The sequence below is a fragment of the Ictidomys tridecemlineatus genome, chromosome 4 (assembly GCF_052094955.1).
Source record: "Ictidomys tridecemlineatus isolate mIctTri1 chromosome 4, mIctTri1.hap1, whole genome shotgun sequence".
NCBI lineage: Eukaryota > Metazoa > Chordata > Mammalia > Rodentia > Sciuridae > Ictidomys > Ictidomys tridecemlineatus.
In genome coordinates, this window is record NC_135480.1 from 127,900,284 (window position 1) to 127,926,706 (window position 26,423).

The window sequence follows — 26,423 nt, forward strand, 5'->3', positions numbered from 1 at the left end:
ATGGTAGAAGATAACTAAACTCATCATTTCTGATTATAGTGACAAAACTGTTAATGTAAAAATAGAAGCTAAACTGATATATGTCTGCATGTTGGGTACATTGAGTGCTGTCATATTGATCTCCCCTTTAAAGGTGAGTTATTGGTAACCTATAGAGACACTATAAGACAAGAGGGCAGAAGTTCTAATACCTCAGATCTACACTGCAAGAGAGGAAGACACATAGTCATTATAAAAAAAAACAAGGGAGGAATATGCCCCAAACAAACCAAGATACTACAATAATAGAATCCATAGATAGTGCAATAGATGAAATGTCAGAGGAGTTCAGAATAAACATAACTAAAATAATATGGAAATTAAAGGATGACCTAAGTAAGAAGATACAGGCAAAAATAGATCACTCCAAAGAAGAAATAAGAGAACAAATACAGGTTGCAAGAGATTACTTCAAGAAAGAGATAGAGATTCTGAAAACAAACAAACAAACAAACAGAAATCCTTGAAATGAAAGAAACAATAAGCCAAATAAAAAAGCTCAATAGAAAGCACAACCAACAGACTAACTCACTTGGAAAACAGGACCTCAGAAAATGAAGACAAAATAAACATCTTGAAAATAAAGTTGACCTCACAGTGAAGATGGAAAGAAACCATAAACAGAACATCCAAAAATTATGAAATACCATCAATGGACCAAATTTAAGATTTATTGGGATAGAAAAAGATTCAGACATTCAAACCAAAAGAAAACATAATCTTTTCAATGAAATAATATAACAAAATTTCCCAAGCATGAAGAATGAATTGGAAAATCAAATACAAGAGGCTTATAGGACACCAAATGTACAAAATTATAACAGATCTACACCAAAACATTATAATGAAAATGGCCCAGTATACATAATAAGGATAGAATTTTAAAGGCCACAAGAGAGAAAAAATGATATTACTTATAAGGGAAGACCAATATGGATCTCAGTAGATTTTTCAACTTAGACCCTTAAAGCCAGGAGATCCTGGAACAACATATACCAAGCTCTAAAAGATGATGGATGCCAACCAAGAATCTTATATCCAGCAAAATTAAGCTTCAGATTTGATGAAAAAATAAAAACCTTTCATGATAAACAAAAGCTAAAAGAATTTACAGCAAGAAAGCCTGCAATACAGAACATTCTTAGCAAAATATTCCATTAGGAGGAAATGAAAAACAACAATGAAAATCTGCAAAGGAAAGAACTACAATAAAGGAAAAGCCAACCAAAGGAGAAACCAAATCAAGTTAAATATCAAAAATAAACAAAAATGACCAGAAATAACAAATCATGTCTCAGTAATAATCCTGAATGTTAATGGCCTGAACTCACCAATCAAAAGACATAGGCTGGTACATTGGATTAAAAAAGACCCAACAATATGCTGCTTTAAGAGACTCATCTCCTAGGAAAAGACATTCACAACTGAAGGTGAAAGGTTTGGATAAAATATACCTTTCACATGGTCTGTGTAAACAAGCAGGGGTTTCCATACTCATATCAAATAAAGTAGATTTCAAGCCAAAGTTAATCAAAAGGGATAAAGATTTTCATTTCATACTGATTAAGGGAAACAAACATCAACAAGACATAACAGTTATATATGCCCCAAACAATGGAGCATCTACATTCATCAATCAAACTCTTCTCAAGTTCAAGTGTCAAACAGACCACAACACAATAATTCTGGATGACTTTAACACACCTCTTTCACCACTGGATAGATCTTCCAAACAAAAGTTGAACAAACAAACTATAGAACTCAATAATTTAGACTATATATATATATTTTATAGAGAGAGTATACTATCCATCAATGAGCAAATACACTTTCTTCTCAGCAGTACATGGATCCTTCTCTAAAATAGACCATTTATTATGCCACAAAGCAACTCTTAGTAAATACAAAAAAGTAGAGATACTACCCTGCATTCTATCAGACCACAATGTAATGAAATTAGAAATCAATAATAAAATAAAAAATAAAAGATACTCCAACACCTGAAGACTAAATAATATGCTATTGAATGAACAATGGGTTACAAATGATATCAAGGAGAAGATTAAAACTTCTTAGAGGTAAAAGAAAATACTGATACAACATATCAAAGTCTCTGGTACACTACTAAAGGTAGTTCTAAGAGAAAAGTTCATTGTATGGAGTTAATTCCTTCAAAGAAGAGAAAGTCAACAAATAAATGACCTAACATTACATCTCAATGCCCTAGAAAAAGAAGAACAAATCAATGTCCAAAGCAGTAGAAGACAGGAAATAATTAAAATTAGAGTTGAAATCAATGAAATTTAAAAAAAAAACAATTGAAAAAAATGACAAAACAAAAAGTTGGTTCTTTGTAAAAATAAATAAAGTTGATAAACCATTAGCCATGCTAATAAAGAGAAGGAGAGAGAAAACTGAAACTACCAACATCTGTGATGAAAAAGGAAATATCAGCATGGACACTACAAAAATATAGAACATAATTAGAAATTATTTTGAAAATCTGTACTTCAAAAAAATAGAAAATATTGAAGGCATCAACAAATTTCTAGAGTCATATGATATGCCCAAACTAAATCAGGATGATATACACAATTTAAACAGATCAATTTCAAGCAACAAAATAGAGGACACCATCAGAAGCCTACCAACCAAGAAAAGCCCAGGTCCAGAAGGATACACAGCTGAGTTCTACAAAACCTTTAAAGAAGAACTAACACTAACACTCCTCAAACTATTTCATGAAATAAAAAAGGAGGAACACTTTCAAACACATTATATGAAGCCAATATCACTCTGATTCCAAAGTCAGACAAAGACACATCAAAGAAAGAAAACTTCAGACCAATATCTCTAGTGAATATAGATGAAAAAATTCTCAATAAAATTCTGGCAAATCAAATACAAAAACATATCAAAAAGATATTTTACCACGATTAAGTAGGGTTCATCCCAGGGATGCAAGATTGGTTCAATATACAAAAATCAATAAATGTAACTTATCACATCAATAGATTCCAAGATAAAAATCATACAATCATCTCAATAGATGCAGAGAAAGCATCTGACAAAATATAGTAGTGCTTCATGTTCAAAACACTAGAAAAACTAGGGATATCAGGAACATATCTCAACATTGTAAAAGCTATCTATGCTAAGCCCCAGGCCAACATCATTCTAAATGGAGAAAAAATTGAAAGCTTCCCTCCAAAAAGTGGAACAAGATAGGGATGCCCTCTTTCACCACTTCTTATTTAATGTAGTTCTAGAAACTCTAGCCAGAACAATTAAACAAACAAAAGAAATTAAAGGGATATAAATAGGAAAAGAAGAACTCAAATTATCACTGTTTGCTGACAATGTGATTCTATACCTAAAAGACCCAAAAACTTCCATCAGAAAAATTCTAGAACTAATAAATGAATTCAGCAAAGTAGCAGGACATAAAAACAACACCCATAAATCAGAGGCATTTCTGTATATCAGTGACAAATCCTCAGAAATGGAAACGAGGAAAACTACCCCATTTACAATAGCCTCAAAAAAAAAAAAAAACCCAACTTGGGAATCAACTTAATGAAAGAGGTGAAAGACCTCTACAATGAAAACTATTGAACACTAAAGAAAGAAATTGAGACGACCTTAGAAGATGGAAAGATCTACCTTATCCTTGGATAGGCAGAATTAATATTGTCAAAATGACCATACTACCTAAAGCTCTATACAGATTCAATGCAATCCCAATCAAAATCCTAATGGCATTCCTCACAGAAATAAGAAAAAAAAAACAATCATGAAATTTACCAGGAAAAATAAGAGACCCAGAATAGCCAAAGCAATCCTTTCCAAGAGGAGTGAAGCTGGTGGCATTATTATTCCAGACCTTAAACTATACTACAGAGCATTAGTAACAAAAACACCATGGTTTTGGCACCAAAATAGACCTGTAGACCAATGGTACAGAATAGAAGACACAGAGACAAACCCATATAATTACAGTTACCTCATATTAGACAAAGGCACCAAAAACATATATTGGAAAAAGGATAGCCTCTTCAACATATGGTGCTGGGAAAACTGGAAATTCAATGTAACAAGATAAAATCTCTATCTCTAACCATCCACAAAAGTCAACTCAAAGTGGATTAAGGACCTAGGAATTAAACCAGAGACCTTACGCCTAATGGAAGAAAAAGTATATCCAAATTTCCATCAAGTGGGATTAGGCCCCACCTTCCTTAATAAGACTCCTATAGCACAGGAATTGAAACCAAGAATAAATAAATGGGATGGATTCAAACTAAAAAAGCTTCTTCTCAGCAAAAGAAACAATCAGTGAGGTGCATAGAGAGCCTACAGAATGGGATCAAATCTTTAACACAAGTACATCAGATAGAGCACTAATCTCTAGGATATGTAAAGCACTCAAAACCTTAACATCAAAAAAAAACCTACCAAATAACCCAATCAATAAATGGGCCAAGGTATTGAACAGCTACTTCTCAGAAGAGCATATACAATCAATCAACAAATATATGAAAAAATGTTCAACATCTTTAGCAATTAGAGAAATGCAAATCAAATCTACTCTAAGGTTCACCTGACTCCAGTCAGAATGGCAGCTATTAAGAATACAAACAACAATAAGTGTTGGTGAGGATGTTGGGGGAAAAGGCACTCATACATTGCTGATGGGACTGCAAATTGGTGCAACCAATGTGGAAAACATGGAGATTCCTTGGAAAACTTGAAATGGAACCACCATTTGACCCAGCTATCCTACTCCTCTGTTTATACCCAAAGGGCTTAAAAATAGCACACTACAGTGACGTAGGCACATCAATGTTTATAGCAGCATGATTCACAATAGCTAAACTGTGGAATCAATACAGATGCCCTTCAGTAGATGAATGGATAGGGAAACTTTGGTATATATACACAATGGAATATTACTCACATTAAAAGAGAATAAAATCATGGCATTTGCAGGTAAATGGATGGAGTTGGGGAATATAATAATAAATGAAGTAAACCAATCCCCCCAAAACCAAAGACTGAATGGTTTCTTTGATATGAGGATACCAACTCTTAATGGCTATGGGTGGAGAGCGTGGGAGGAATGGAGGAACTTTAGATAGGACAAGGGGGAGGAAGAAGAAGGGAGGGGGCATGGGAGTAGGAAAAACAGTGAAATAAGTTAGACATCAGTACCCTAAGTACATGTATGAAGACACAAACGATGTGAAAGTACTTTGTGTACAACAAGTGACTTGAAAAATTGTGCTCTATGTGTAATATGAAATGAATTGCATTCTGCCATCATGTATAACAAATTAGAATAAACAAATAATTTAATTGATAAAAAGAAAAACAATTGGAGGAAGATCAATGAGGCAAAGAGTTTCCTTCTCTCAATATCAAGGACAGCTTCTAGCTGAGGGGAGGGACTGTCACTCTTGAGTAGTTGTATTAACAATTCCTTTTTATTTTCCAGATTCTGGAAAATAATTCTGGGTCTGCCTCCCCCCCACCCCCCCCACCCCCCCCCCACCCCCGGCCAGGTTAGCCTGTTGCTAGAGATAGTAACTACCTTGCCTGTAAGTGCACCTTTCATATACAAATCAGCCAATGCAGAATCTATACCCCCAGCCACCTTCCTTATCTGGCTCTTACACTCCAGGCCACTGACTACCTGTCCCTTTGACACCAGGACAAGGTAGGTATCAGAAAACTCAACAGTCCCTAGGACTCAGAAACCACTGAAATTTGTACTCAAACTAGCCAATCCTAAATCTACTCACCTGTCTCTTCCCATGAAAACCACAATAAGGGCTTTTGGCCATGTTTCTCCCTCACTCCCTCTGCCTCCGATTGACCCCAGAGCTTCCCTGTGTAGCCATCTGCGGCGTGGTGTGTCCTCTCTTGGAAACTGTGAGCATCAAACTGTCTTTTCAATTGCAATTGTCTCCTAATCAGTTGGCCTCATGATGCCTGAATAACAATAAAACTTCTGATGGCCTGTAGCTGCAGCAGGCTGAAGAATGCTCTCAGCTGTAACTTAAAATGGGCGAAACCATATTTTTAAAGCTTTCTGAGGACAAACACCCTTCTGCAATGTAAACTGGTTTGAAAAATATTTAAGTGGTTTCAGTGATGTGCTATTTAGTAAAAGGAAGACATTATTGTACAACACTTTCCTAGGAGTACTTCTCACACACAACACACAACACACATGTGACACAAAATCCTAAAATGGGGAATCTTAAAAAATTATAGGACCTAAAAACAGCATACTACAGGGACACAGCCACATCAATGTTTATAGCAGCACAATTCACAATAGCTAAACTGTGGAGCCAACCTAGATGTCCTTCAATGGATGAATGGATAAAAACAAATGTGGCATATATACACAATGGAATATTACTAGGCACTAAAAAAGAATAAGATCATGGCATTTGCAGGGAAATGGATGGCATTAGAGCAGATTATGCTAAGTGAAGTTAGCCAACCCCCCCCAAAAAACCCCACAAATGCCGAATGTCTAAGGGGGGTGACTCAAAATGGGGTAGGGAGGGAGAGTGTGGGAGGAAGATTACCTCCAGATAGGGAATAGGGGTGGGAGGGAAAGGGAGGGAGAAGGGGAATAGAATGGATGGTGAAAGGAGACCCTCATCATTATGCAAAATACATGTATGAAGATGTGAATTTGGTGTCAACTGATATGATATATGATAAATTGTGGATAAAGGTGTATTAAGAATTGTAATGCAAAAATAATAATAATGAGAGCTCATGTATAATGGCATAATTTGGCATGAACATACTTTATATACAGAGTTAAGAAAAATTGTGCTGTGAATGGATAATTATGATTGTAAGGCACTTCACTATAGTCATGTATGCAAGAAATAAAAAAAAAAAAGAAAAAAATATGTCTTAGAAAAGTCACTGTGATTGGCTATGTCTGGATTTTGCCCCAGGAGAGCTGCCTAGAAGTCCTGAGCTGATTGAGCTTGATGTTCCAACACTGTCACATCTTTACTTTCTGTTTGATTGTTAAGAGCTTTTCCCTTAGAACGTGTGGGGCTACTAAGGGTCAGGATGACTTTCCCCCTCCAGGCCCCTTCTGCCTCAGCTTGGGCTCGGCCTACTTGCAATTTGTGGATCACTGGGTAGACACTGTTAGAGACTGTTTAAGAGCCCACGGTCAGAAAACGGACTCCTTTATATGCATGGGATAAACAACTATAAGACAGATGGCCAGAATTCGGTGGCTCCCTGATACCCATGCACTTCCCCAACTCTGCAATTCTACTATAGCCAACCTTGCTACCAGAAGAAATGCCACCCAATAGAATCTGTCTGTGATGGTCAGATCTTGGAAACTCACATGAATGATATAAAACAGTCAATCTTTTCATGCCTTCTATGCAATTTTCCTTGGTTGTCTCTGTACCCATAGAAAAGACTGAGAAATTTGGAAGTCCCAGGAGATCACACCTGATTTCAATCCTAATGATTGAAATCATCATCTGTATTCACTCTGTCAGCTACGAACCCTGCTTTTCCATTGTCAGCACACAGTCTGAATACTAGGACTAGAATGCAATCAAGCACAAATCGCAGCGTCTGGACAAGAAAATCTGTTTTGAAAGAGAAATGGTCATAAACGAAGAGCTGATTTACCAATTCAGAACTCTCTTACATCTTGGCCGATGGAAAAAAAAATTAAGAACCAAACTTGTCCTGGCTTGACTAGTCAGCTAATTACACACCGTGAGCCACAATGCAGTTGTGTTTTATGTTGCTGCCCTTCTGAAAAATGCATCACAACTTAGAACTGGGATAGCAGTTGACATATCCCCACAGGACAAAGAGCAAAAGTCAACTACAAAAATGCAAACCGTTTACTCAATTAGCAAAACTAATGCCTTTTCTGGAAAACTGCTGGACCTCCTTCTTCAAGAAATCAGAAACCAGGAACACAGAAAATGTGTGGATGGCCAATGAATATAAACAAGATCCAAGAAGTTTCATCTGAATTAAACAACATAAACTCATTACTTATCCAAAGAAGGAGTGACTACTTACCAACACCTTGTCTTGATTTTACTTTCCCAATTCCAAACCATGAGAAATCTGAAAACCACAACAAAACAAAAAAAATAAACTTGGAAAGAGAAGTGTAAACCAGAGACAGTCGCTGTCCTTAGTCAAAAAAAACTACCCTTCCCGCCCGGAACGTAAAACACTAGGGACCAAGGCTTCCTCTCAAACACCTGAAAACTAACCCTTGGATTTTTGTGTAAAGATTCATCTCTCATCCTGAGAATGTGGAAGTTCAAATCAGATAAGAGACAGCAGTTTGTCTTCAAGAAAAATAGCCCAAACCCAGGGTCCAGAGCTCTGAGCTGTTTTCTTTCTTTCTCACTTTCTTTCTTCTCCCCAAGCGGAGAGATCACTGCCTAGTATCGAATCATCCGACAGGAAAGCTGAGGGAGTGAAGGCACACCACGCATCTGACAAATGCACTATGGTTCTGAGCCACGGTGAAGTGGGAAAATAATGAGAGAAAACAGAGCCTTTCTGAAGCTGAGACTAGACAGAAAAAAAAAAAAAAAAAAAGAACCCAAAATCCCACAGGAGAGCCGACACATGGGCTGGATGAGGATTCAGGAAGAAGAGGGGGTCTTAATTCTACACGAATTCCCATTCCTGACTTGCTGCAAGAGAGCAGCGGGCAGCAGGTCCATGCCTCTTACAAGACAAGGCCCCACGAAGCATGTGTAAGACCCCTAGATGTCTGGAAGCTCTCCAGTGATAAAGCCCACTGAGATAGCTCTTTCTTGAGCATAGCTGTTCCCTTTCAGGTAATTTCCACTGGGTTCCAAGCTGCTTCAGCACAGCAGGGAAATCCCTGGGTATGAGGGAGGTGAAGAGGATGCAGCCCAAATAAGTAACTGTGTAAAGCTCTTGGGCTCTGCAGGGACTTTACAGGCAGTTAGGATAATAAGCTAGGTAGAAGAGAACCAGTTGAAGTCAAACAATGTGTGTAAAAACTCCTTACACACTTCAAATTGTTTTATAGAGTCACTATCATGATTATTACTATTTTTTTTTTCAAGAGGAAGTTTCAGCTTTGCTTTCCTGGTTTCCTACAACTTCAGCTCTCCAACCTCAAAGCTGATTTTTACTCTTGATTGATGTTCCTCTGAATGTTTCCTTCCAGGTTTTGAAAGACCAGATGAAGGCCTGGCCTCCGTCCAAAACCAGACAAAGATTTCTTTGCACAGAAGCCTGTGAACTTTTTTCACTGGAGCTGAGTTTTGCTTTATAGGGTGGTGCCTATGGATTTGTTACTGACAACTAACCCTGTTCAAAATGGGGTGTACCTTCCCTTTGCACTCTGGTTTCCTACATTTATTTAACTAACGTTTTGAAAATTAACCCATAGATTGAATTAATAATAGTAATTATTATTATTTACCATTACATTAATAAATATTAATAAAATAATAAACAACAATAATAAATTGTTACTTTTATTAATTTATTATAATTATTATGGAACTGTGAGTTGAACCCAGGAGCATTCTACCATTGAGCTACATTCCCAGCCTTTTTATGTTAAGGCAGGGCCTCCCTAAATTGCTGAGGCTGGATTTCTACCTGTGATTCTCCTGCCTTAACTCCCTCAGTCTCTGGAATTACAAGTGTGCACCATACCCAGAAGATTGAAATCTTTTAAGACTGTTTTTATTACATGAGTACTTTTTTCAAAGTTATCTTCCATTTTACTAAAGACCTGCTGAAAGCCAATAGCAATCCCACACTGGCTGCCTATCTCAGAGTATTTTCATTCATTATAATAAACAAAAATGCAATGAACATCTTACACATCTAAAGTGGTCCCCACCCATTCTCAAAAATTATTCCAGTAGGATAAATCCTAGAGATGGAATAAGAATTCAAAGGGATGAATATTGCTAAAGTGGCTTTTTATCAGGTCTCATTTTCACCAACAGTGCATGAAAGAGTAGAGGTATATTTTTGAGTTAAGGGTGAGTCTTTTCCTATTTCTACTCTGCATTGGTGTGGCTCCACCTAACTGAGTAGAGACTTGACAAATATTCACCTCTCATATGTTTTCCTTGAAACCATTCACTCCCACCTCTCTCAGCTGGTGTTTTATATGGGTGGAGAAAAGACAACTGCAGATAAGAAAAGCCCAAGAATTCTTCTCATTTATGCAACCATTACAATATACCTAGTACTCCTATCCACCCCAGACCCTTCTCCCTTGGTCCTCAGCCACACTGGATAATAAAGTGTCCTGTGCTCATCAACTAGGAACTGAGACTCAGAAAGGCTGATACACTTAGCAAAGATCAGCTTGTAGTGACCGAGCTCAGTCTTCTGATGCCAGATCAAGGGTTTTTTCAATCTTTCTTAGTTGCTTTTTCCAGTGCTCCAGAGTAGCCAAAATTAACCAAATTTTACAATATTATAATTAGGGTTAACTTTATACATAGAAAAACACCCTAAGTAGTTATTCACTCACTCCATTTATTTATTCAACAGACAGAGCAGAGGATTCAAAGGGAAACAAGCTACAGGGCCTGCCTTCCATGACTTTTGGGGGAAGATAAGCTATCTGAGAACTATATCCAGGGGGTCTGCAAGCTCAGAAGAGGAGCATCTATTCCAACCAAGAGACAGGTGGGCACTCAAAATCTAGTCCTATAACTTCTGGGGAACATCAGGATTCACCAAGAATGGGGAAGAGCAGAAATGGGGGAGTAGAGAGTTCTCCACTCTTGATGGTTCAATTTACTAGTTTTTTACTGTGGTATATGAAAATGATATGCATTCAAAAGAAACTATACTTCAAATATTGAATATGGATCTTTTGTCAGGTGTGTTGTACAATGCTCAGTGGAGATGCTGGGCAACAGCAGTGGGCCACAGCTCCTGGTTAGCCAGGTGAACACAGGAGTAAACAGCTAGTGCTCTACAGTGCACAGTGCTGCCAGCAGTTATTTTTGGATATTATATCTTTTGGTTTCATAGCCCATCACTTCTTCAATAATTTAGATGAGACAATATCTTATGAAAAAACAGTTCTTATTCCTTAGTTGCTGAAGTATAGCTAGATGGTTTTGTCCAGCCATTAGCATGTTTGAGGTAATATGAGGTAGATGAGGCTAAGCTATGATGTTGAGTAGGTTAGTTGTGAAAGTAACTTTCATGTACAATGTTTTCAACTTAAAATGGCTTTCAACTTAAAACCATAACCCCCTTGTAAATCAAGTGGTACCTGTATACCCTGTGAGTAGTCCAGTTATGGCTCAAGTGGGATGTGGTGAATGCATCAAGGGGCTGATGCAGCTGGAGAGGAAAAAACTGAGAAACACAAGCAAGGGCCAAGAGTTTGCATTTCATAGGGAAAACTGATTTGGCTGCAAACAAAATCCCCATCCAGTCTTAGGCCAGGAAATCAATATTAATTTAAGAAAAATTGCTTTGGCTTCAGGGCAGAATCAGGGTTATAGGAGAGAAATACTAAGGGCAAGAGACTGGTTATGAGGGTTTGAGAAAAATTAAGGCATGAGAGAATTGTGGCCTGAGTTGGATGGTCAGATTAGCAAGATGGTCTGGAGATCAGAATACCAGTTTAATGTCCAAAGTGGCTTTTCCTCAGTTCTAGAGCCCAGAGGTGAATTAGAGCATAAAAGTAGATTGTGTTCCTAGAATTCATTTCTTGTTTGAGTACATTAAACACCTTTTTTTTTTGACTGACATGAATAAAGAAGCACCTAATTGAGGCCAACTTTTGCTAAAATTATTCCTTAGTTGCTGAAGTATAGCTAAGTTCTCTTTTTAAAAAAGAAGCATGGTCATTTCATAGAAAAGAATACTATTTTCTGGACATTCCTCAGAGCACATGAAAAATTCAACAGGTCAGATGTAGAAGGGTCAAATTAGAAGCTGCTAGTCACTCAACAGCTCTTTCTTGATACATCGAAGCTGCAGTCTTAAAACCTTAATACTAAATTTCATCAGCAAAATTTTCCCACAAGGCCAAAAAGAAACAATTTCTCAATTTCCTGTGATGTTGCCACCATTGGGAGTAGAATCCTGCCAAACTTTCTTTTATTTTCTTCTTAATAAGAGACACTTTATTCACAGCAAATAAAGGGCTCCTTCAAAAGCAAATGTAGTTGCAGTGAGCTTAAAGAATCCCCTCCTTTCTGGTAACTAGAACTACAAAGATTCTAAATTATGAAATTAACCAATTAAATTCATCTCTTTTTTAAAAAAAGCTCAACATTTTTCCTGACGGAGGAAGAGGAATGGGTGGGGGGCACATTAGCACGTTAACAACTCTAAGATGAAAGTGCAACTAAGTAAAATATATAGTGAAAAAAAATTGCTTTTCAAATGTCTCTCAGAGGAAACAGAATTTAGGGAGTTGAAAAGAAATATTTATGATGGAAGCAAGAGAATCAGAGGAAGCAGCCAGAAACAGGCAAAATGGAAGAAACCTGACCTTCCCTATAGGTGCTGAGCCACACAGACATTAAACAGGATATTTTGAAGCTCTAATCTCAAGAAGATGAAGTTTCCAGATTTTTTTTTCTTAAGTTACAGACATATCACTTTAGTATGTGGAGAAGAAAAAAGTCAGCTTTCATTCCTTTTAACTCTGAAGAAATTAAAACTTGCTGCATACTCAAATGTGATTTCTTTATTAAGGTAAAATGTACCAACCTGCACCCCTCCCCCCAGAAAAGTGTCTCTAACTTTGTGACAGAAGCAAATGGGGGGAAAAAAATGATTCACTAGCAGAAACATGCTTCATCTCCAACTTCTTATGGCCACACCTACTCCCTAGAGGACACTGGGACACTCTGAACTGCTTTGCTGAAGGGAGAGCTTGAACCAGGGTAGAGCCCAGAATGGACTCGTGGAGTGCTTGAGTTGATTGACTGTTACTTAAAAAAATACTGGAATGACTGGTTATTGGAGTGGAGGAGAAATGAATGCAAAGGATCGCCTTGTTGACACTATAATCTTCCCCTTTTCCCACTGACACATAATCAGAATGAGTAATTGTTGGTTTCAAATTAATTCCAGCTCCTTAGGCCACAGAACAGTGTAGATTGGGGCCAAGTTTCCATTTCAATTTCATCTTAATTTTTTACTTAAGGACATAACTTTTATAAAAGAAAGTTCTATCTCTCTAGCCTAAGAAGAGGGCTTGTTTTGAGTTAAACTGGTTCTAGAAATCACAACATTAGGTTGGTTCTTCCCCACCAACCTTTATCTGACTTCCTCCCTTTGCTTTTCTCAAACTTCCAATGCAACTTAATTCCATTGTTCTTTAAAAAAAATAATATTAACAGCTCCTATGTAACAAAGAGATATGTGTATTACAGCTGAAACTGCTAGCTACACATTGAAATAATATATTTTCCTGGCCCACAGCTAGACTACATTCCTCAACCTCCCTTCTAGTTGCAACCACACAACTAAATACTAGCCAGTGGAAGGTGAGCAGAGCAAAGGAGACCAGTCCAAGCCCCTCGTCATGACTTCCCATGTGTACTGCCTGTACCTCCTCCCCCTCAATCTGGCCAGAATGAAGACAACACCTGGACAGATTTGAAAATTATGATTTGAAGATAGAATATGGCTGCTCCAAAGAATAACTAATTCTCTCAGTATCATTATGACTATGGACTGATTAGAACATAACTTAAAAGTTAATTATTTTAGGTCAGTGATATGAGAGACTTTTTGTCCAACTTTTATCCATATGCAAGAAGTTAACTATTGGTTTGGACCATTGTGCATGCTGGGACTTAATTTACTATGGTAGGGAACTTACCCTAAATAATACATATAGATAGACATAGATATCATGTATATGACCTTGAGTTGATCATGACTACTCAACACACTGCCATCAAATTATGAATTCAAATTGTGTTTCTATACATATGAACATTTTTCTAGAGATAAAATACACAGATTTCATCTGAATTTTTAACTATCAAAATACATAAAGGTAGTTGTACAAATATATAACTGCATGTGAACTCTGTTTATATTCTGTTTAATATTGTTCTCTATCAACAGTTGAGCTTGGGTGCTGAGAAGCAATCGTTATTTCTCACCTAGATTCCTCCCTGTTTCTTCCTTGTCCACCCCCCCACCCCACCACATCTCTTTCCCACAGAGTTGCCAGAGCAATTGTTTTAAAATATAAATCAGATTATTGCATCCCCATGCTTAAAATCCTTTAAAGGTTTTTTGTTGCGTTTTCTATAAACTTCTTATCATCACTATAGAGTCTTGAATAACTTGGACAACTGACCCTGTCACATCATTCCCTGCCTGATTCCCCATGAAACAGCCACAGCTACCTCTTTCCTATCCCACTCATTTTCTAGTTTTTATTGCATTTTTCCTGAATCTTCTTTTCTAATCCTTTTATCCCCTTTCTCAGCTTTTGGGTTTCAGGTCAAGTATCTAAGAAAATAGTAGATAGACTAATCAGAGTCTTTCTGAGCCCCTTTCTACTCAATTTTATACTTCACCTTATCCTTCTCAGAACATATAAATATACAAATTATTTGATTTGTTTATTGACTCCATCCTTTGCTAGAATTTGAGCACCAAGAAGTCTGTGACTGCATTCAGCTGCTTGCCCTAGAAACAGACCCTGACTCAAGGATTCAAGAAAAGATGACTTAGGCATCCCAAGAAACACTAGAAGACCTGTAAAGAACTGATATCAGGAGGAGAAAGAAGTCCATCATGAATGCATTATCCAGTGGCAAAGGATTATAGTCAAAATGCAGGTGCACCAAAGGTATTTGAACAAAATTACCTTTCAATTATGTGTAGAAGATGTATATGAAGCATAAAAATAAATTTTGTGTTTAGACTTGGTCCCATCTCCAAGGTGTGTCATATATATATGTATACACACACACACACATATACATACATACATATATATGTATATGTGTGTGTGTGTGTGTGTGTGTATATATATATATATATATATATATATATATATGTAAAATAAATAAATATATGAATCTGAAACCTAAAAGATCCCTAACACTTCTGGTCCTGAGCATTTTGGAGAAGGAATACTTTTTGGAGAAGGATGTGGGTGGGGCACTGAAATTTGCTATAGGGATCTGATCTGTGTAGTTCACCACTATTTTCAGTGCCTACCACAGACGCTCAATAAATACTTTCACAATGAATGAGAAAAACAACTTTTAAAAATCATACCAATATAAAATATAAAAATGTGTAATGAAATGCCAATGTGAAAACTGTACATTCAACATAAAACTATTAAATTTTACAAATATGTTTGTGACCCTCCCCTGGAACTTCACAGGAGATAGTACAGTCAACCCTCTCTACTTACAAGTTTTGTATCCAAGGATTCAACTAAACAGTTCTGTATACTGAATATGTATAGATGTTTTTCTTATCCTTATTCAGAAAACAATTCAGTATAACAACTATTTACATTGTAGTCAGGTATTATAAGTAATCTAGAGATGACTTAACACACATGGATGATATGCAAATCCCATGTTACTTTTATACAAGGAATTTGAAGTATCCAAGGATTTGCGTATCCTCAGGGGTCTGGAACTAATCTCCCATGGATACAGAAACATGATAGCATTTATTTGTTTGTTTGTTTGTTTTTGAACCTAGGGGTGCTTAACCACTGAGCCACATCTCCAGCCCTTTTTATTTTTTAATTTGAGGTGGGGTTCTCACTAAGTTGCTTAGGGCCTTGCTAAGTTGCTGCAGCTGGTCTCAGACTTGCCATTCTCCTGCCTCAGCCACCTGAGTCCCTGGAGTTACAGGTGTGCACCACCACGCCCAGCTACAGTGTTTAAAGGTGAACAACTCTTAGGATCCAGCATTCCTGGCATAGTAGAGAGTAAACACACTGGGCTAGATGTCAGAAGATCTGGGCTCTCTCTAAACACTTCAAGAAATGAACAGCATGACCTTGAGTGAGTCACCTTACCCCCATAGACTCTATTTTCTCCTCCATAGAGACAAAGGTTGAAAAATGTCACCCAAGGCCCATTTGAGCTCTGGTGGTCAATAGAAATAAACATTAAGTACATATGACTGAGAATATACTGACACATGGCCCTATATAGCTTTTCTGAGCCTGATATTTTGGGAATGTGAGATCATGTGCAATTTAAGGAAAAGCATTCAGTCAAGTGGCCTAGATTTTTCCCCAGCTAAATAATACTCAGATACTTTTGGATCACTATTTCTTCATTTTAAAAGAAAAGGCCTATGCTCTGCAAAAACCATTTTTAAAAATGGTACTTATGGAACACTTGTTGTATGCCAGGAAACTTACTAGAGATTAGATATTACTTATTCCAATTTTTTTTAAAGCAGAATAAAACTTTAAATCCCATAGACTTCAATTTCAAAGTCCCCAAGTAGGAATAGATGAAACTAGACTTGCTTGGAATGCAGAAAGATGCCATGATCCCAGATTTCAAGCATTTAATTTGGAAGAAAAAAAATATCAACTTTTCTCTTTCATTTTGAACATGTGGAATATTTCACATTCAGTGGGTATACCTCTTCGTCATTCACAATCAACTATACAAAGAGTTAGGTTTTTAAAATCTATTATAAATTCTGGGAGGCTTTTTCTTCAACAAAGGCAGTCACGGTCTTTCCTGAGTGAGTTTAAAAAAAAAAAAATGGAACCAGAGGCTCCTAATAATTAGTTTCCAAGCTTAAAACTCAGAGCAAGTCAGGGTCAACCTCTGCTTAATAATAAGAGTTGACAGACACGAGAGTGTCATATCACGGCTTTGCCTTTCTACTATGCCACCCCCAGTGAGAGCTCGAAATGCTCTGTAAACATTTTCTCAGCTGTCACAAGCTCCCTGAGGGAAGGCAGGTGATGTCTGGTTGCACACACACACACAATTTCCCAGTTAACCCTGTCTTCACATTGAATGGAAAACTGCCAGAGACATGCCTCAAATTTCCTGCTTTGTAGAGCAATACTGGTTAGTACTCCTAACAAGCCTTTAGAAAGGAAATTGGCTGATTTTCAGTGAATCATCTAGAAGGGATATTAGTGGCCCTCCAAGAGAGTGACAAGTCCACAGTGTTTGGCAAAAACTTTATGTGAAATTCCTTTAAGCTTTGGTTTCCATAGAGATCCTAAACAAAGACTCAGACCTAACTAACCTGCTCAGACCTGTCCACTGGTACCCAGTAACCAAGTGAGTCCAAAATGAAGGAAACCTATACTCTTTGCTCTTCATTGTGTAAGCCTGTTGCCACATTAAATGTATATGGAGGTGACTTTGCAGTTCTGCTACTACTATTTGTAGTCATATTAATATTTATGCTTACTTTATTCATACTGAATATATAACATGGATATTTTTGACCAACATTTGCTATAGCTAATGCAAAGCACCATGAAGGAGACTTTTTGCAATAGTATTATGGAATTTTGTTGGAGGAGGGTGGATGGTAAGTTATCCAGTCCTAATTCTCACTACCAGATATTATTCCTGTCAACTATATTCAAATTCTTCCTACTGCCTGAGAAGGTGCTTATGTGCTTCCTTCTTCTTCATCTTCCTCTTTCTTTTCAGTGATTTGCTTTCTCTTCCCATCCCACTGCCCACCCTATATAGTCTTGAATCCAGCCAAGTCAGAAAATGTGTGAGGCTGACACAAAGCCAAGATGTTTATTTAATTTTATTACCACATGCTCATCTATTTGGAAGCTCCCACAATGGAATAGAACATAATAGGATTATACACACTTATAAAGCTGGATGCTGAATAAAAATAATTGAATAAAATAACCATAAATAGAACAAAATAAAGACCCATTGTTTAAAATGCAATGCCCATCAAACCAATTACCTAAGGTCCATCCTGCTTAGTATCACTAGAGGTGGTTACATACAGTCTGTGGAAGAAACCCAAACCCATAGGATGAAACAGCATTTCTAGTGTTGGTATTTTCCCACTAAATGCTCAATGTGTTCTTTAAGGTCCACTGCTTTTCTGTAAACTAATCAAAATTGACTGCCTAGGTCAGCGGTTCGCAAACAGGGGCGATATTGCCGCCCAGGGGAAATTGGCAACGTCTAGAAACACTGGGGTTGTCACAATGGTGGGGTGGAGTGAAGGATGGGTGCCATGAGCATCTGACAGGCAGAGACAGGGATGCCATCAAACTGCCAATAATACCCAGCGCTCCCCCTACCCCCCCCCCATAGTAAAGAACTAAAGTCTGAAATGTCAAAATAATAAGATTGAGAAATCCTGGCCTAGGTGAGGATGTAATTTATCCTAAAACCATCTATCCATGTTAAGAAATCCTAGCCCCCCTATGGAAGGGCTGTCAGTCTCTTTATCTCTTGGTTTATCTTACGCTTCTCAAGAAACAGATACTGTGTGATCATGTCACTTCTGCTGCTCCAAAACATCAAAGAGTGCTTTTCTGCCCCCAGAACAGAGAGGCAATAGAGTACCAAAGTTGGATTTGGACTTTAGGCCTTGGGTTTAAGTCTTGGATTTGCCATTTCCTGGCAGACATGACACAATTACTTGTTCTGTCTCTGGGTCTCTCCTCTGTTGAATAGGAGCTACAGTTACTGTCCTGACCCGCCAGTGAAGCTATTTCAGGGTCTTATGAGCAGATAGATGTGTCTGTGGGACTTTTGTAAATGCTCTAGGTAAGAGAAGAATAAATTATAAAAGTTTCAGCAACATGTGAAATCATGACCTGACCACTTGACCTCACCCCCAGGTAATCACCTATGACTCCAGCTGTGTTCCTTAAATAAATATGCCTTGAATTTACCTATTTATTAATTGATTCAAAAACTATTCATTGATCACTGGTTAGACAGTATGATGAATGCTGGGGATGTAATTGGAGTATAACAACAATGATCCCATTCCCTGCATTCATGGAGCTTCCAAGTCATCTTTGTGCCTGCTGTTATTTTTTCTTTCCTTTTCTTTTTTTCCTACCTGAAACACAATTCTCAGGTTCTGTCTTTGATCATTAAAACCCATTTATTCAACAAAATTCCCCTTAAAAGTTACTCCTCATGAAATATTTCTTCATTCCCCAAATCAGAAATATCTCCTCTGACATTTAGGCTGTTTGTCTCTTAGGATAAATACCACATTGTCCGTCATACTAATTATTTATAAAATCTTACTTTTCCTATTAGAGTTTAAGGGCTCTGTATTGAAGAATCCTTGTCTTATTCAATTCTGCACCCTCTTCCATGGACTTTATAATAGTTACCATATCATCAAGAGGGTACTTGCCACATGATAGATACTCAGTGAATGTCTCAAAGTCTGATCAAAAGATTTAAAAAATAGGGCATCAGATGCTCACCAAATAGTAGAGGCTGAGTTGCACAGTACAGATAGACAACAGTAGGGATGTTCATTACTGTTATCTACTGGTCTCAATATTTCCAAGACACTCTGTTCTCTCCCTGTCATAGTTGGCCTCACTCCGAATTTTAATTATCTACTTACTGGATGTAACTTTCCCCTACACTGAAAGTACTTTATGAGCAACAAATATTTCTATCTTATCTCCCCATTGTGTACAGCCCATCTAGACAGCCTGGTTAAATTCAAATGCTCAGTAAAGAGCTAATTAAATAGATTAATGAATGTTGAGTGAATAAATGGGTGAATTCCAACTTATCACCTTTGTTCAATTCAAAGCCAAATTTGGCATAACATGAGTCCAAGATTGGGTTATGTATTATACTACTCATTGCTCCTTCTTGGCCCATAAAACTGGACTCCCTCACCCACCAATTCCTGTTGCTTGCTTTTGTCTCCAAAAGGTGAGCAGAAATGACTCGTCACTTCTGTCCAGGATATTTGATAGTCAGTAGTGGGTTTTGCACTTCTACTTCATCCTGCCACAGTGAACCATGAAACCTGATGTTTAGACAAAAGTATCATACAGTTCTGGGTTCCTAAGAGACTTAAATGAAAAAAAAACATTTCTTGCCAATCTGTATTATGTAGCAGAAAGAGAAATCATTTTTTTTCTATTTTAGGAGTTGTTTCTGCAATAGCAAATTTCCAAATGAGTCTTATTAAAAAGCATTGCCATTTATAAAAATATAGAGCATTTATATTATAAAAGATTCCAACATGTATTCTTGAGAAATACTTGTCCACACGTGTACTCTCTCAAGACATGGAGTATGAATGTAAATACCTAGTATATAATTGTTTATTGTTAGGTAGGCAAGAAATTTTAAAAAACTCATTGTAACTATATTGAAAAGCAAGTGCTATGGACCTTAGCCACTCCTTCCAAACATACTGCTTTTTTGTTTTTGCCACATTTCCAGGACTCTTCTTCAAGAATCATCTTTGAAGTAATGTCATAGAATCTACTAACTCTGCAATCTCTATTATTTTAAGGAAAAATTAATTATTTTAATAGTCAATGAGCTCTCTGATTCAGATCTGATGAAATATGTGGGTACTTAAACTGCCCCACATCACTGTTATTCAAGATGTCAGGGGTTCTGATTCTAGACCTCTTATTTCTGGCTTTCTTGTATGGCTCTTAACTTTTCATCAAAGTCACTTCCAAAAAGGCACAAAATCTTTTGTCTGGTGATTGTCAAATATTTTCATAGTTTTAGAATCATAACTAAGTATCAATCTCCAGGAAACTTCTTCATCCCTAAATTCATGGTTGTAGAGTAAACTGGAACATGATTGGATGGAGGACTAGGTACTATTCACAGCATAATTAGAAGTTACCTAAGCACATTTATTCTCAGGTACATAAAAGCAATTAGAAGCTTGGTAGATAAAATCTCATCCAGACCAGGATTAATTAGAGATGCACAGTTGGGGATTAACACTGTTGTTTGCATTAGGGACTGAATTGTGTACATGTAAAATTCATACAGTAAAACCCCAGTGTGACTATATTTGGAGATAGAGCCTTTAAGGAGGTCAGTAAGGTAAAAGAGGGCCTCATAAGGGTGAGGCCCTCATCCAATAAGCCTCTGTCCTATAAGGACAGACATCAGAGTGCCCTCTCTTTATTTCTCTCACCCCTACCCATTTCACACCATGAGCCACAGTGGAAAGGCCATGTGAAAATACAGCATGAAAGTGACCATTTGCAAACCAGAAGGAAGGTCCTTGCCAAGGACTGAATGGGCCAGCACCTGGATCATGGACATGTAGCCTCCAAAACTGAAAGAAAACAAGCATCTGTTGCTTAAGCCACTCTCTCTATGGTATTCAGTTATGGCAGACTAATCAGACTAATAAAGTTTTTTTTTTCTTTTTTAATTTGTTCGTAGTTGCTGAATCTGCATCCTCCTCCTCCACAACTGGTAAAGATTTTCATTTGGTTAGCCACCCAACACCAAGAGGCCAGTATAATTCAAGGTGGAACCAATGGCTCAGACATAAATAATAAATCAGCATAATTCCATTCCCAGTCCACAGTGGTTCAAAATGGGCCTATGACTATATGACAAAGCCTAGGATCTGGGCACAAAGGCTGACATAAGTGATGTCCTCTTTTTGGTTGGAAGGGCATGTGGAGAGTGTAGCATCCACAGTGGGTGGAAATCATCTTTCCTGCAATCGTGGGAGAAAAGTTTGTCTCCAATTTGAGCCAACGCAATGGAAGAGAGTCAAAAGACAGATCCTGGACCCAGTGTTTGGGCATTGGATCAAGCCACATCCAAAGCTTGGTATTTATGCCTTGATGATATATTTATGTGAAACAATAAATGCTTATTATTTTTCAAGCCATTTGCAACTGTAAGATGCCAAACTAATACAGAGATGGGGCAATAGTAGTCTTATTTTCAGAGAATTACTTCTGCATCCCCAGAGGCTGGAGTGAATGGGTACCATATTCCAGAGTCCTTTCATGCACCCAAGTTTTATTACCACTAATGTTGAATTGGCCTGTTATGGAGATGTAAATGTCCTGCTCTTTAAAGGCATGTTTGATGGGATGAAAGGCATTGGGATTTCAATGACTTTGACTCCTCTGGAAATGGAAGGACAGCCTATTTTAGTAATTTCCATGGGAATGAATAGACATATACTTCAGCTATTCAAATATTTAACTAGCTCTTTTGTTGTTGTTTTGAATCCCAATGAGATGCAGCTGCCTGTTTGTGTCTGTTGTGCCTTTAAGGGGCTTGCTGATTCAGTAGGATCCCGTGAATGCATTAATTAGCCTTCTCTCATTTTCCCAGCCCAAGCCTATGAAGAAATGAACATTTACAGCTCCAATTGCTGGGAACGATGTGAGTCTTGAGGGTACTAGATAAATGAAGGCTCAGAATTGCCTGTCTTTTGATGGGCAGTTTTATGCTGGCAGCAGCCTGTGTGCACACAAGTCTGGGCTTGTGTGGCTGCATGATTAATTTATTGGCTATCACTATTGGCAGGCAAATGAAACACAGGCAACCGGATTAAAGTGTAACAGGGGAGATGGGCCATTAATCAGCCCAGGTACATGAGTCAGAAGGAGGTAAGGATCCAGACAAAATAAAATGTTACGGAAGACTGAAAAATGATTTATCATTTTTAATATGTGTCATCTAAGCCCAATCTTTATAACTGTTTGTAGGCCTCCATGTTGTGAAGACTTTGGCAGTAAAACACTCCTTCCTTAAAACACTAAAGTGAAGGATGCTGGTGGGGAAAATAAAGAATCATAAAGAATGAACTGACGGCAACAGAAGAAAATAGTGTTTGGCTTAAAATTAAATTTCCACTTGTTTCTTTTTAAATGATTTAGAAATACAGCTTTTGCTGGGGGGAAAAACCTGCATTCTATCCATCAGATGGAGAAGAAAGTGAGAGGTCCATGACAGCCAAATTTTTAAGCAATTTAGAAACTATAATAATAGGAGAAAATGTATTTTTTCAAAGAAGTAAATATTTATTGTCAGGTGTAACTGTTAACCCAATCAATTAAACCACTCTTTACCAGGAATCCTAGAGTTTGGAATCTTGGTTCAATGTAATTAAGCATACTCAAAGTTGGAAGTTAGTAAGAATAAAGTCTAGCAATTAAGCTGGCAATTGTATGAAATGAGACATCCTTCCCTCTCCTAGTATTTACTATTCTTTCCTGGGTTTCTTCATTTCCTTGTGGGGAAGGTTTCCCTTCCTGCAATGGGCAGGAATGAATAATGTACATTCCATTGTGTTCTTTAGCACTTAATAGCATCTAACTGCTACTGTGCTTTTTAGTTCCTGCTTACAAATGTCAAACATTTATAGCAAACAGGATGGGAAACGCCAAAGACTTAAATCTTACCCAGAAATATTAGGAAATATAATGTGAGAGGAATTAGGATTTAACTCGTCCCTTCCAGAATTTCATTCTCCTTTCTTTGACTTATGTTGAATGTAGGAGAAATCTGTTATATGTTTATGAACATAAAACCCATCGCTTTACCCCAGATGGTGGCTGCTCCCATGCTGGCTGGAAAGGAAGCAACCGCTATTCTGGACCAGGCATCTCCAGCTGATCTGAATCTGCTGTTGGGCTCTCTTCTACCTTCCTGCCTCCTTCTTCCCCTCCTTGGTCCACCTTCTATGCTGATCCATTTCTAAAGTGCCCCTGAGATCCTTTTCTTTTCCCCCATCCTTATTGAAATGGATCAATGACTCCACATCATGGCCTTAGAACTCAGACTCTTAATCTAGGTCTTGACCTCCACTTTCTCTTCCAATCTCCATCTTACGCAATTGATAGCTAATGGTAGTTCTGTGCATGCATTGTGCTGTGTCCTGCCTTTATGTATTGCTCATGTCAATCCTTTCCCCAGTTTTTCCTATTCCTCCTTTATTCCTATAGAGTCACCTCCTTCAGGAGGCCTCCCCTGACCATTTCAGACTGGGCCAAGTGTTTCTCCTCTCTCTCCAGAGGAAACTCTTTGCAGATCTTGATTTTAGCTGTGCATTACAATGGTCTGTTCACTTCTCTATGTCCTCAACTAGAATATAATCTCCATAAGAAACAGCCTCTAGTCTTTCAATGTGTTTATTCTTGCATAGATGCATAAAGCTCCTACCCCCTGCAATAGTCTTACCCAGAGCTGATGCACTGCATCTGCATGATGCCCCCAGGAGCAGTTCCACTGTGGGCAGAATGGGGCTGCCTGGAGCCCATTATTGGAGATCCACACCTTTAAACTCTAGTTGTCTGCCTTTGAGCTCTCCTAGAAAAATGCTCCTGTCTCTGACAAAGACAACATACCATTGCCTTTGAGCTCTCCTAAAAAAATGCTCCTGTCTCTGACAAAGACAACATACCAAGCCATCATAGCCATTAAGACTAAGTACTGTTTGATTCACCAACTGGGCAATCTATCTGCTGGGTCTGGGGGAGTAAAGGACAAATAACAGGAACTACCTATAAATGAAGGGAAATAAAAACCTGCAGCTTAGGGGACTTTTGGGAAGCTATCAGAATCCTACAGTAGTAGGGGAGACTACTCAGAGAAGGACAGGAATGCAGGGGTCATGCCTTACCTACCTCCCAAGGAATAATCTTCTGTTGTATACCCAGGGAACCAATTCATTAGAAATGCTGAGATTGAAACACACTGTGTGCAATATTATAGAAAAGACTAGAATCCACCAAATTTTCCCTGTGTACACAGCATTTTATTACTAGACCTTTACCATAACATCATTAAATAAATATCATGATCCCCATTTTTATGGAAAGGAACCCAGGTGAAGAAGAATTCAGTGACATTCAGACCATAACAGACAGTAAATGTAGCAAAGTAAAGAAGTAGTTCTTCCTTTTTTGGATGCCAAGAATTAGTGGACCTTGAGAATGTAAGAGGAGGTCATCCAGGCACATAACCTCATCATTCCTCTCCGTGTATGGACACTCATGGTTCTGGAAAACTAAGTGTTCACAGTCTCTTTTGCCTTTGTTTTAGCTCTATAAGTAGGTCTGGAATTCAACCACCCATCTGTTGACCTAGATGTTCACCCCAATCTAGTTTTCCTCAAATTCAATTCTGAAGAACTAAGGGTTCTAATGATCAGCATAGACAAATAATGTTTCTGGACAATGAATGGAGTGGGGTTCCACATGTCATACAGAAGAAACCCAGGGGTCTGGGGAGAGTGGAGTCTCCTATGACCATGCAGGTTACCCTGCCTAGTCCACAGTGTAACGAGAAAAGCAGTATTATGGAGAGGAAGAGCCAACCATGACTCCCAGCCCCAGTAGTTCAGTCAGGTACTGGTTGGCTCACGATGAAAGTAAAATCCTAAGATGGTTCAAAACCTTTAGACAAGGGTCTTCCTTTGAGCTTAGAGCTGATTTTAGTTCATCCAGAACTAGGATGGCATTCTAACAAAGCACTCACCCTTTGCTAATGCAATGTTTTAGGAACATACTCCTGGCAATAGTGGGGAGAATGATTTGTAGAGGGGCCAAGACTTGGATCGGGAGGGTGATGGGATAGGTGACTATTGCTGCTGAGGGATTAAGGACTTTTTTGGATGGAAAAAGTTGCACCCTAAAGTATACTTAGCTCTTGGATCAAGATTTGTCAATTGTTTCCTGTGTTTAAGAGCTGCCGTGACATGCAAGACTGGCTGGCTTTAGTGAAACCAGGGGATTGGGAAGGATTCCAGGGTCACCCACATTGGTTGTATCATTAAATTTCTGAAAAAAGGATAAATAATCAGCCTATTACTTGAATGATTTGTCTATGGGATCCAAAACATCTGTACATATAGAAACATGTAAGCCATGACATTATCACATTAATGGAATGCTTTTTTGTCACAAAGCCCTGGATCTTGCCATGTCTTCAGATTAAATCATTCATTTGTTCAACTTATAAGTATTACAAAGAAATATTTTAAGACAAAGAAAATGGTCAAAAATTACTGCTATTGTTAAGGCTTACATTTTGTGGGGAAGACAGGCAATAACAACAATACAAAAGCACTTTCTAGTACATCTGATGATGATTCGTGCCTTGAGGGTAAGTAAGGAAAGAAGAGAGATAAGGACTGTAGGCCGGGTAGGAGCAAAGACTGCAGTTTGAAATATGTGGTCAGAGAATGCTTTTGGTAGAAGGTGGTATCTGAACAAATCTCTAAAGGAGAGGAGGAGAGCATTCTAGAAAGAAGGAACTGCAAGTAAAAAAGTTTTAGGGAGAGGGCCTGGGGCTGAGGCTCAGCAGTATGGCACTTGTCTGGCATGTGTGAGGCACTGGGTTCGATTCTCAGCACTTCATATA

The 26,423-nt window shown here is 38.0% G+C and overlaps 1 protein-coding gene across 9 annotated transcripts in view; it reads right to left on the reverse strand.

The window, feature by feature from the left end:
* The window catches only part of Ntrk2 (neurotrophic receptor tyrosine kinase 2), a 355,622-nt gene that overhangs the window by 162,455 nt on the left and 166,744 nt on the right, over positions 1-26,423 (reverse strand). For 6 of the 9 annotated variants that reach the window (XM_078047396.1, XM_040285611.2, XM_040285612.2 and 3 more), the window contains one exon: positions 8,134-8,181. The exons of the other annotated variants lie outside the window; for them this stretch is intronic. In XM_078047396.1, coding sequence (XP_077903522.1) covers positions 8,134-8,181 — 48 coding nt within the window. The remainder of the gene's footprint in view (positions 1-8,133; positions 8,182-26,423) is intronic. 9 annotated transcript variants of the gene reach the window in all.